Source organism: Phycodurus eques, chromosome 5 (assembly GCF_024500275.1).
Source record: "Phycodurus eques isolate BA_2022a chromosome 5, UOR_Pequ_1.1, whole genome shotgun sequence".
In the NCBI taxonomy this organism is placed as follows: Eukaryota; Metazoa; Chordata; class Actinopteri; order Syngnathiformes; family Syngnathidae; genus Phycodurus; species Phycodurus eques.
Genome location: NC_084529.1, coordinates 27426411 through 27439355, shown reverse-complemented (window position 1 = coordinate 27439355; position 12945 = coordinate 27426411). Strand labels below are relative to the sequence as shown.

General features: G+C 42.7%; 1 protein-coding gene across 1 annotated transcript; it reads left to right on the top strand.

Moving 5' to 3' along the window:
- The first annotated feature begins 579 nt into the window (after nt 1-579).
- Nucleotides 580-12026, top strand: c5h15orf39 (chromosome 5 C15orf39 homolog). The gene is made up of 4 exons (XM_061676900.1): nt 580-604; nt 2434-5420; nt 8465-8499; nt 9841-12026. Exon 4 carries the CDS (start codon nt 9849-9851, stop codon nt 10725-10727), a length of 879 nt encoding a protein of 292 aa, XP_061532884.1. The 5' UTR covers nt 580-604; nt 2434-5420; nt 8465-8499; nt 9841-9848; the 3' UTR covers nt 10728-12026.
- The last annotated feature ends 919 nt before the right edge of the window (nt 12027-12945 follow it).

Below are 12945 nucleotides of genomic sequence, written 5' to 3'. Positions count from 1 at the left end.
AAGTCTCCGAAGGCCAAGGTACCAAATGCAAGCCCGCCACTGAGTCCCATTGACAAACATTTTCTCCCAACTCTACGATAAGGGACAACATGAAAGAGTTCCAAAGAGTTCAAATCAATGACTTAGTAAAAGTTCACTTTGGCTGATTTGTGCAATGAGGAGATTGTTGGGATGGTCATGATCACGTGTTGAAAACAAAACTCCGCCTATTGATCCCAGACCATCCTTCATCTTCTTCTTCCTCCTCCTCTCTTTTGTCTTCGTCCTCACTGTGTGTGTTCGCGGTTCACACACACCCGCCCTCTCCTCACCGCCCCCCCCCCCCCCCAAAAAAAAGAAAAAAAAAGAAACGTGTGGACATCCGCAGGGCGCGGGAAAGTTTTTCAGGACAGATCCAAGCACAACAACCACGTTTTTATTCCCCCCCCCCCCCCCCCCACTCTTCCTCCACATGATTTTTCGGGTAGGGGAATGGTAATACCTCCGCCTGACCCGCTGACAAACCGAAAACGTTTTCCCATTTTGGATTTATTTTACGTGGAGTTTTTGTATTTTTTTTTCTTTTTTTTTTTGTCGAAAGTGCCGGGTGACATCACCGAGCGAGGTAAAGAACCATTGCATTTGAAATATAACTTTGTTGTTTAGCTAATGATGATAGTCGTCGGGGAGAAAACAAACTCATACTAATAAAACGGAATATGCGTACAGTCACGTTTTTGTCCGTTAAATGCCTGGCATTGTGAAGATGGTTAGCGCCACTACTTGTACTCTTTACACTAAGTTATGTTCGTGTGTTTTTTTTTGTTTTGTTTTTTTTTTTAAAAGACCGCGCCAGTTTCATGATTTCAAGTTGTATTTCAAGTTCTTTTATTTTGTAAAGGTCACAAAGGAGGCAGAGGCAAACCTGCACTCCGGCCCTTTTTGTGTGGGAGCCACCTCCACTTGTTTAAGAAGTTTAACTGGTTTCCTGTCGAATAACTGTGGAAGTGGTGTCACGTGACACGTGCACGTCTTCATGCCATGACATGCGTAGCAAATATGGGACTAAAAGCTTTGACGCAAGATGCACGAGCTAAGAATTTGTCAGTGTCGGGCCGTTTTTGTTGTTGTTCTACCACCGGAAAAAGCACACTAATCTAGATAGGAGTCTTCTTAATAATTTGACAACAGGATGGCTCCATAATTCCCTGCTGATGTGCACCTGCAAATGTGCACATCAGCAGGGAATTATAACATCTTAGCTGAGTTGTCACAACACCAAAATTCGGACTTTGATTCTATACCTGCATAAAGTACCTCGTCGATACTGAAATTATACCATGCAATAAACCTAAAACATCAAGCAGTGGAATTAGAGATGACAAAACATGGAACTGAAAATTCTTAGTGTTTTTATGAATTCAAAATACAATTGGGCAGTGGAGGATTGTAAATGTTTCTTTTTAAATAATTTGATCATATGTTCTTTAAAGAAGGATCACCACTGGTATGTGATGACTAATTCTTATTAGTTCTTATCTTTGTTATTTACAGTCAGACTGTGCTGTTAGTTGGCGATATGAAGTATGCTGAGCAATGCACAATGTTTAGTCTTGCAATATTTCTGTTGTCTTTTGATTTAAGGTCTTCGACTTAACATAAAACTCCTGTAAATAGTTAAAGTATGAAATAAAGCTCACTGATGGCTAGATAGCTAGATTTTCCCACATACAAATCCAGTGCATATTTTATAGGAGTGACTGTTAAACAGCTTTAAGCAAGCACAGCGAGCCTCTTTTTGGATAAACTTTTGTTTGCTACACGCGCAGAAGTACCAGTACTGATACTTTTTGACGGCAAGGTATCGCAATACTTTTTTAGTTCCGTTATACCGTGCAACCCTAATCCCCTGTACGCCTTTGTCTATCATAGGTAATTTACCCACCTCCTACATATGCATTATGAAAATTAACCAACACATCTTGTAAGATGTCATTAAATGACATTAAGAGTATTACAGATGCCTATAAAAAATAAAAAATCGGTGACATTTTGTTTTATCAGTCATTTACTGTATATGTGGGATAAACAAGTGATCATTTAAAGACATTTGCCAGAGTTGTCTGAACATGTTCCCATTGATTAAATTATGAGGTGCCTTTATGCATTCCTCAAATGATTACTTCTTTTCCATATTTGCTATACATGTGATAATTGGCTTCACGGCCCGCATGTGACCCTCGAGTGCCAAATGTTTTTTTGAAGGCATCTTTCAAAAGGCTGAGGTCTGAGGTTTTATGTTAATTCCAGTCCAAAAACTTGCATGGTAGGTTAGTTTTTTGGAGACTCTAAATTTCCCAGTATGATGTAAATGGTTGAACCCGAATCGGGAAATTGCTCAAAAACAGATTATGAACTATATTACATGTGCTTACACTTGTTTTATTTTCTTAGGTTTGGAGCCACACCATAGCCTGACAACAGGATGAACAACCATTCAAAGCAGACCCTGGTAGAGATGTTTTGAGCCAAGATGCCTTTATTTGATGAAACTGTGGCATTTGCTGGACTGTCCAAGCCATCAGACATGTCTGGGTTTATTGTAAAGCCGGTGCTCCAGTATGGCGGGGCCTTTTTGGCCTACAACCCCCGAGGAAAGGATGCAGCTGAGTTGACATCACCTTGGACTAACTCAAGCGCTTCTCTGTTGGATGCAAGAAGTCCGATAAGTCATGCCTCTGGCGCAACAACTGGCGGTGACAATTCATCTCTGTTGTATGACAATCCCGTTTTCTTAGCGATTCCAAAAGCTGTGTATGGACATAAGCCCTGCTGCCATGATCTGGGTTGCATGATGGGACATCAGTACAGCGTGGAGCAAAGATCCCAGACAGCAGCCATTGCTGATTTTGAGCACGGTTGGACTCGAGGGGAGGCTTACCACAACAAAAGATCACCCATCCAGCGAAAGGGGCAAGACAAACAGCAAGGTTTACCGTTGCATCCCAGTGAAGAACAAGTCCAGAGCATGTCTGCAGAAAGTTTGAGCAGAGGAAGGCCAACTCGAATGGAGCCAAACTACAGTGGCTACCCCTGTATGTCTCCTCTCTCCATGGTAACGTCTTTAAGTGAGCAGAGCAGACATTTACAGCCTTCCCCTGGAAGCTATGCAGGCTTTCACCCCTCCCATGCAACATATGAGCATATGACCTCAGAGCTTTATCAAGAATGTTATCCCATGTCCAAATATGCCCATCCAACAAAGCACTCAATGTTTTACTACCCGCAGGCCAATGTGGAGGTAGAAAACAGAACACATTGTCGGGATATTGGTGGCAAGCAGAGAGAAGACGTTCCCGTTATGCGAAAAAGCACAATTCCAAGCCCGCGGGAGCATTATACATTCCCTCAGACACTTCATGGTGACATTCCTTTGTTTTTGCATAGCACTGAAACACAACCAAATAACTCCTTCGTGCAGGGCTTCAACTATCCTTGTTATGAACGTCCTGGATTTCCTAACAGTCCAATCAGAAATGTAGAAAGGCAGCATGTACCACCTGGGTTGCCTTCACATAGAATCAGTGTTTCGCCATCAGACCAATGTTTGTCCCCTGCAGCCAGCCTTCAGAAGAGCAACACCAACCGGCATGTTGGACCATTGGACACTTCCCATTCCTTCCTGCGGATGGACCCAAACAGTCCAACTCAACATGTAGGACAATCTGTGTTGCCTTCCCACATTCAAATTAGCAGACTGTATCCCTCGATCACCCATCGACTTGATCATCAGATGGATCAACCAGTCCTTAAACCTTGTGGCTTGACCAAAGACAGACTGCTGGACTATTCTTCTAACGTAGGCCAGTTTATGTGCCCCAAACATCCCAAAGGCCTCCCAGTTTCCCCAGGGACGCGGCTTACCCAATCCCCAAAACATGGGTCAGATTGCCTCAGCGCAGCTTTAACTAATGGGCCTAACTTTGGAACAGTCATTGCGACACGTAATAAGCACAATGGACTTGCATGCAGCTCTGCCACCTCTGTTCTTGAAGGCAGCCTGAAGCGACACTTTCCTTCACTCTTAAAAATAAAAGAAGAGTCTCTGGATTTATGTGAAGTTGACTTGATTAAAAAGCGGCAAAAGTTGGAAATTGAGGGGGTCCTCAAACGAAATCAAGAGGAGTCCCCTGAAATGCCAGTTATTGATAATGTGTTTAGCCTGGCACCTGACCTAGGATACCTAAAAACATCTGGAGTGTTACTTCCAGACGTACAACCTGGGGGAAGCATGCTGATGCTGTTGGCCGAGCACTGTAAAGTCAAACCCACAACACCCCTTAAAGAAATAAAACCTGATCCGGTTGAACAACCCATCCATGTCTGTCCACAGAGGCCTGATGTACAATTGATTGAACCCACAAAGATCAAAGTGGAAAAGATAAATCAATCAGACCCATGTGATGCTCGTGAAAATTCTCTTAGTCAGGCTGCTTGCAGCACAATACAGGATCAAATCAAACTGCAACCTGAAGATGCAAGTTTGTCAGACACCAAGTCCATGCTGGTCATTCAGATATGTGAACCTGAAAAACTTGAACATAAACCTTCATCACTAGAGGCCGACGATCCTTTACATACTTCCAAACCTCCAAACTCACCCTCTGTGTGTAATGCCAGGACACCAGAGGAGAAGGTATTCAAAACTGAGCCCAAACCGGTCAGTCCACTTGAACCACTTAAAGTCAAATTAGATATCAAAACGGTTCCACCTGAGTGCCTAATTCTTAGCTCCACCTACAATATCTGGCCCCCTGATATGAAGGTCTGTCGTCCGGCAGCACCACAAGAAACACGTGTGCAAATTCAAGAGGAATCATCACCAACAAAACAGAAACCACAATCTGTTCGTAAGCATTTTTTAGAGCTGCATCGCACTCTCTGCAAGCAGGTATCCAAATGCGTGTCTAACACCTCCGAGCAACAGCTCCGAACCTGGCGGTCTCAACTGGAACTGGTGGAACCCTCATCAACCAAAGTCCAGAAGGTCTCCTGCTTATTGGGCATTAAAGCCAGGCACAAGTGGCTCAATAAGGAGATCAGCTCTGCTCTTCAGGAGGTGCTGGATAGGTTCAGGGAATACATCATACATGAGCGCTGCCCTTTTCCACACGTCATGAGAACCGGGGCGGTGTTCCTCCCCATGCTGGTGATAAAAGAAATTCTTTTTCCCGTGGTGCCCGGCAACTTCATCGACCAAGTCCTGCAAGAACACAAAGTGGAACTACGACCCACGACACTCTCCGAGGAGAAGATCCTCATTCAGCTCCACAAACCCTGCTCGTCCCGTCTCAGGAGGCTGATGTCACTCAAACACCTGCCCAACGTCTACACCGACGTGCTCAACCTCTTGTATTACTCCAATGTCTGCAAGCACCTAGGTGAGTACATTAAATGTATTTGGATCATGACAGGTAGATCTTGATAGGGCAACAAACCATATTTAGGAACTGTGATTTATCTTAGGCTGGATTTACTCTATATGATTCAAGTCGCGATTCCGTTATTTTTTTCCAGTTAGCAACGTAAAGAGAAAAACCCACAAAATTGGACATCTTCAGTTTGGAATCAGGCCTCTTTCAAATGGGGATGAAGATCTGATTGCCGTGTATGCATTATATCTGATAAAACCACCAATGTGACGGCAGTGTAAACTGATTGCTTGCGTCTATTCTGTCAATGTGAGCCTGACATAATTGTAATACACTAACCAATATCATACACACGTGCCTTTACACAAATTATATATTCACACTAAGGTAAATCAAGAGTACAGTGGTGCCTTGGGATACGAGTGACTTGACCTATGAGTTTTTCGAGATGCGAGCCATCATGCAGAGCAAAGCAAATTTATTTATATAGTGCATTTCATACACGCGGTAACTCAATGTGCTTTACATGATTCAAAGCATTTAAAAACAAAGATAAAACAGCTTATAAACATTTAAAACAAAAAGGAAAAACCACAAAAAAATACAAATACAATTAAAACAGCGTACGGTGCAAGAAATATAATTGTGGAAATGCTCTAAAAAGCATGGAAAAAAAGAAGAGTTTTTAAACTTGGACTTAAAAACATGCACACTTGGGGCTGACGTCACTTCTGTTGGCAACATATTGCATTTGTGTGCAGCATAATAGCTAAATGCTGCTTCACCATGTTTGCTTTGGACTCTTGTGCGTCACTATTTGACCTGAGTCTGTCGATCTCAGAGCCCTACTGGATTTATATGCCATTAGCATTTCATTCATGTATTCAGGACCTAAGCCGTTTAGAGATTTATAGACCAGTAGCAGAACTTTAAAATCTATTCTAAAGATGACTGGAAGCCAGTGTAAAGACTTTAGAATTGGAGTAATATGCTCTGACTTCTTTGTTCTGTTCAGAACCCGAGCTGCGCTGCAGCTGTTTAAAGCTCTTCTTAGGGAGTCAGAAGACCATTACAATAGTCAAGTCTACTTGAGGTAAAAGCATGGATGAGTTTCTCCTGGTCTGCTTGACACATGCAAGCCTTCACTCTGGATATGTTCTTCAGATGGTAGAAGGCGGTTTTAGTAATTGATTTGATATGACTGTTGAAGGTCAGGTCGGAATCTATCAGAACACCAAGGTTTCGGACATGGGCTTTGCTTTTTAGAGAGTGACTCCAGATATTTACTAACAGCAATACACTTTTCTTTATTGCCAAAAACAATTATCTCAGTTTTGTTGTGGTTTAATTGAAGTCAATTTTGGCTCATCCTGATATTTGTCAGTTTTAGACAGTTCAATTGAACTCTAATCATCTGGAGACACTGCTAGATATAACTGTGTGTCATCTGCATAGCTATGATAGTCAAAATTAAGAAGAAGAATTTGACTCAAGGGTAGCATATACAGGCTGAACAGGAGGGGTCCAAGAACTGACCCTAGAGGGACCCCATAGGTCATTGCCATTCAATGAGATGGATAACTTCCAATGATTGCAAAATAACTCTTTTCCTCCAGGTAGGACCTGAACCATTTAAGGACTGTTGTCGATGCGATTTCTTTTGCTTTGACTTGCTAGTACAAATTTACTAATGTACGAGCGCGCTGCATGGTGGGAGTGAACTCAATTCAACTCAATTCACAATAAGCAGCAGTGTGGTAAATTTCAACAAGTCATCAGAAATAGGCCTTAAGCTTTTTAATGCCACTCCCAGTTGAGGTTTACTGTCAAACTAAACAGCAAACAAAAAGAATGACACATGTAAAACAACAACAGATTTGCCTCAGTAAATTCTGCTTAGGTTAATCCTAAAAAAAAAAAAAAAAGCAATAACGCCATTGATACGCTTACGTTAGCATCGATTGGTATTTATTAAATTAAACAACACATGTAGACAGACAATGTAACACCACTTACAGGCATGTATTCTTTATCCTCTGTAAAATGACTAATATTATAGCATCTTACTGAGTCACTTAAGTAGTAGCAATAGTAGAAGTGCTGCTCTTTGCAGTATGTGTCTGTATAACTAGTGTTATACTACCGCTGGCCAAGGAGGGCACACCAGGAGTAGCAGCACAATAAATAAATTATGATGTACAAACATTCTATTATATTATTTACTTAGACTTACTTACTTCTGGCGCAATTGTGCACATCGGCCGCAGGGTGTCCGGACTGTCCCTTAGCGATAGGGTGAGATGCTCGGTCATCTGGGAGGGCCTCAAAGTCGAGTCGCTGGTCCGCGACATCGAGAGGAGCCAGATGAGGTGGCTCGGGCATCTGTTCAGGATGCCTCCTGGACGCCTCCCTGGTGAGGTGTTCCGGGTACGTCCCACCGGGAGGAGACCACGGGGACGACCCAGGACACGCTGGTGTTTTTTTTTTAAAAGCAATGGAGTGAGGTGTCAGCCGAGGCCAATTAAAACAAATGGGACATTGAACTGTTTCAGTCCTGTTTACTTTGGTGTTGTATCAGCTTTATGTTGAAGCTTATGTACTTGTTTACCTGCATTTTGGATGCTGGTTGTGTTCAATAGATTGCGTATGATATGGTCTGCTTGGAATGTACGTTAAATGTTTGATGTTTAGACCCGCAATGTAAATCCAGCCTACGTAAAATCCACTTTGGTAAAAAGTAGTATATATGTATCATATATTGTGCTGTAACAGTGGTTAAATGGAAATGCTACTCGGTTACAAATCTCAAAAGAGTGCCGGATTACTGTTGGTCTTGTAAAATATTACAAGTGCATGTTACCTTTTGTGTGTCTTGTGCAACCACACTGAAGGCAACTTATTGAACCCATGTTTCCAGACTCCTCTTGCAGAAAAAGAATATAGCATTCTTTGTAGAATCCACAAATGACTTTCCTTTGGTTCCACTTATTTGATTTCTGCTCCACTGGCGGAAGCCATTAATAGTCCAAATAAAATGCATCTATTTTTTACAGAATCAACGTCACCTGATGTCCAAAAGACTACCCAGGTATATTTACTTTTTTTGTTTGTTTATTTTGTTAATTAATCTCACTACACTTTCCTTCTTTTTCTGTTTCATGCTTCACTGCAGAGAATCTCTTTGAAATTGAGCCGTTATGCTACTGTTTAACTTCCAATTTTGCAAAGAGGAATGGTGCAAAATGAAGCCTGATGGTTGTGCCTGTCTAATCTGCAACTACAGGAAATGTTTGCTTGAGGTTATTGCTGCCAAAAGAGGTTCAACCAGTTATTAAATCCAAAGGCTCGCTTGCTTGTTGCTCCCTGTTCTGGAAAATGTTCCTACCAATTTACGGAGAAATTTAAAACTATTCCAAAGGGCTCGTCCTTTTTCCTCCCGCTGGACCTGTCTCAAAAGCAAAGTGTGGCGTCACCCCACAGCAATCAATCAATGGCTTCAAGACATGATTTATCAACAACTAACAGCGCATAATTGGCAGAATACTTAACAATCAATTGATTACTATGTACATCCCCGTCCGAAATACCATCATAGTCTGGAGACAAATTTTTGAACACCTCAGTCATCTATCTTGTAACAAGCTGCTAACATTTTAAATCAAAGCTGTGGGATTCTAAACCATCCGTCCCTCCATTTTCTATAGTGCGTGTCCTCATTAGGTTTGCGGGTGAGCAGGAGCCTGTTCCAGCTGATTGAGTGAGAGGCAGGGGAACACCTCGGACTGGTAGACAGCCATCGTGACGTTTTAAACATGAAGTGTCAAATAAAATGTGGTGTGCAGTCATCCAATGCCCCAGAGGTTCCTCCTTCCTGCATCCGAAGAACGTAGCATCCTTCCATTTAAGATCTGGGATATTTTCTGAGGCTTAGATTTTCTTTCAAGGACGTTTCCATTGGGTTTTATGTGAGAATTCACTCTTTGAAGCCAAATCAAACTGAAAGATTTAAACAGAAGCCATTTCGTCAGATTCTGATATCTGGCCGTCATTAAATTGAAAAAAATAAAAAATAAATGACTCTCGTGTCTCTGTCCAAGTGTGACCAGATCAAGATGATCATCATTTGTTGTGCTCCTGCTAGAGCCGAAAATATTCCATATCTGGATGAAATGGCGACGTCCTTTTAATTATTAATAAGCTCCTTTGTAGCGCACTCTTTCAATCAGTTTGACTTGACCACGGGTCCCTCTTGTGGGGGAATTTTATTCCTGACTAACAGTCTTAACTTTTCTCCCCTCTGGTAAATGGTAAACGGACTGCACTTATACCGCTTTATCTACACTATCACAGTGCCCCTATAACTTATTAAAAAAAAATTTGGAAAGGATTTCCCACTCACTCTGACCTCTTTAACATTGTTGCGTTGCAGGAGTAGACATGGAGGCTTGGGAAGACTCGGACATCATCAGCAGCTCCTCACCAGCCGAGGACCCCAAAGGCAAATCCTGCGAGAGAAACACCACAAAGACAAAAAGCAGGGTGAAGAGCAGCTCGAGGCGTACATTTCTGGACAACAGCTGGTCCGATGATGAAGACGATGACTCAGGAAAGCATATTGAAAACGAATCGGGCAAGAAAGCCGGCAGTGAAGCAGCGTCACCCGCCGGCCTGCACGAAACACCCTCAGACAATTGCTGGACTCTTCCTTTAACTTCAGAAGACTTTCCTGACAGTGATGTTGAACCTGAGAAGTCTTCCAGTTTCCCGGCAGTTTGCCATCCCACAGATTCCCCCGTATTCCAGCTGGTGTCTCGGAACGGTTCGGGAATGATTATTAAGCTGAAGAGGGAGGCTCGCAACCAAGCGGTGTCGGTCAGCGCGGACGAGGTCAGCCGAGTGACCTTTAAATGGCAGAGGACGGGAAGATTGGGCCAGACCTTGCGTCCTCTCGGCGGCACACAAAAGCGGAAGAAGAGATCGCTTTTGAAAATCAAGTACTGCCCCTACCTGTCGGCCTGCCACAGCACCGAGCACAGGCGGCGCTGGGTGCTGCGCTCGGCCGTGCGCCGCGCCGCCGCGGCCTTGAGGCTCGCTTACCCGGACCTGGTGGGCAAGCGGATCCGCCACCTGTACGAGGAGGACGACAAGTCCGAGGTGTGGTACAGAGGGGAGGTGGTGCGGGTCCACGAGGCCCACAGGGACCCTCTGAAGACCGTCTTTGAGGTGCGCTACGACAGCGAGCCCGAGTGGAAGTACTACCTGGAGCTGCTCATTGACTACAAGAAAGGATGGCTCATCATAGAAGAGGACAAGTAAGAGATAATGCCACTACGCTGTCATCAGGGCTCAACACTCACCAGAGACATAGACATTTAATATTTAGAACTAGCGAGGTCTTTTGGATTCAAGGTAAACGTCTTAAACAAGAGTCCAGGTACAGATTCTCATTTACAATGGCGACGGGGCGGCAAAGTTTAAGTAAACTAAAAGCAAAAACAAACACTAAAACAACAAACTGTACAGTGTCATCCATCCATCCATTTTCTGTACCGCTTATCCTCACGGGGGTCGCCGACGTGCCCAGCTATCTTCGGGCAAGAGGTGGCCCAAATTTGGCCCCCGGGCCTGAGTTTGACATGAAGTACAGTATCCCTCACTAACCTTTCAAACGATATTGGGAAAGAAAGGACTTTGGCAATGAAGAGGTTAAAAAATGCTGGTTGACTTAAGCCAAAGGTTATGAGTTTGTATTATTGTTATTTGCAGTAACAGTAAGTTAATTGTTCAAAATTATGGTTTGCGTTATGATCAAGCCATTATTGTCAAAATGTTGTTGTGCCCTTGTAACGTACAAGCACTAGTTAACTGTAAATGTGCTATGTGGCTATGGCTGGGGACATACCAAGACATGCCATGGTTTGCTGGCTAGCAATAGGCTGCGATTCAACATTGCAAGTTTGTTTGGTGGGCTCTGTGTGCATATCTGGAGATGAAACGGGTAGCCTTCAACGTAACATTCTAAGATAGGTTTTAATAATTTTTATTTATTTTTTTTAATGTTCCATCCCTTCAAAGTTTGTTTTGCCTTCCATGGTGAAAACCATCAGCGTTACCTAAAGCGCGAAACCCTGTTTGAAATATGGCGGCCTCCACCACTTTTGCAACTGTTGCCCACAGCGTACACAAACGCAATTTAGCGTCCGCTATTTGAGATCTTGGTAAATCAGGCCCTATGTCATGCTTAACTGTTTTCACACTTTTACTACAAACTGAGCAGGGAAAAGGTTTCTCTCGAGTGAGTGTTTTTGTATGTCTTCTCCATTGTCACTGAAAGAAACTGTTACACATTGTCTTTATGAAGGCATCTTTTGTATTATTGGATCTTATTAGATTGTGTGCACCTGATCTGTCTGTTGAGTGCATGAACCAATTGTCAGGACATTGTTAAAAAGACAGTCTGACTGTTCCAGGTGGCTGATGAAAGGTCAATTCTGAACAAAGTAGCATTTGATACTGTGTTACTTAAGGCTGGACAGATGTTAAGTGCGGTGCTAACAGCATGTGTCATTGATATAAGGCCTGGGGCCCCATTGTATTTTATATCAACTGTCTTAGCATAAAGGTTTGTACTGTTTGTTGTCATTTTTCATTTTGTGTGCTCATTCAGTCTTGAATATTTTGGCTACTTTCCAATGTGTTGACCGATTACTTTGCAGATGCAGAAAGATAACATGAAATACTAATAGTGGAGCACACAGATTTTTTGAAATCAAAATTGCTCAACTCTTGTTCGGGTGAAATATAAAACGGCACCAATGACGCTTAAAACAATGAATAATGCAGACGACCTTCAAAGAAACGAGGGCGGTACAATACACAGTGCAGTCAAATGAATCCAAGTGTAGCATAGTAGAGTCGGGGGAGTGGGGGGGGGGACCCGACCTTGGCTCCATCTTGTGACCGATCTTTGCGGACAACTGGCCCCTGTAGGTAGACCTGGACAAGCAAATGAGATAAATCTGCATTTGCAAACATTTCAAGTATAATGGTGGTGGTTTGCAGTGTTACATGAAGTACAAAATTAGAGCTGGGCGTTTAATTGATTTTGCACACAGGAAAATAAAACTTTTTTCCCCCTAAAAATAAATGACCAGCAGCATTAATTCACGCTAGATTGTTTTTTGCAATGCTCAGTAAAGCGCACCAAATGTCAAAATACATGGTGCAAAAGCAGTGATTAACCGACATGTTGGAAACTTTTCACCCAAGGTATATGCTTCTCAGATGCAAATATTTTACAGTGGTATATAGACCTGTGCGTGCATCACCAGTAAATCTTTACATGAGAGAAAAAGCTTTGAGAGCTGGATGGGATTTAACCTTAATGCTTTTACTTATTTACTCTTGAACAAACATGGAACAGACGCACCATTGCTGTTTGGATGCTCATTTTATTTCTAAATGGTTGAACATTTAAAATGTTTCTTCATTAAGGCTCGTATTTACAAACACCTTGGCGAGAGACATTTTTCCA

Bases quoted from the DNA above. Each gene is read 5' to 3' on its own strand.
- c5h15orf39 (XM_061676900.1), top strand. From the start codon at position 9,849: ATGGAGGCTTGGGAAGACTCGGACATCATCAGCAGCTCCTCACCAGCC.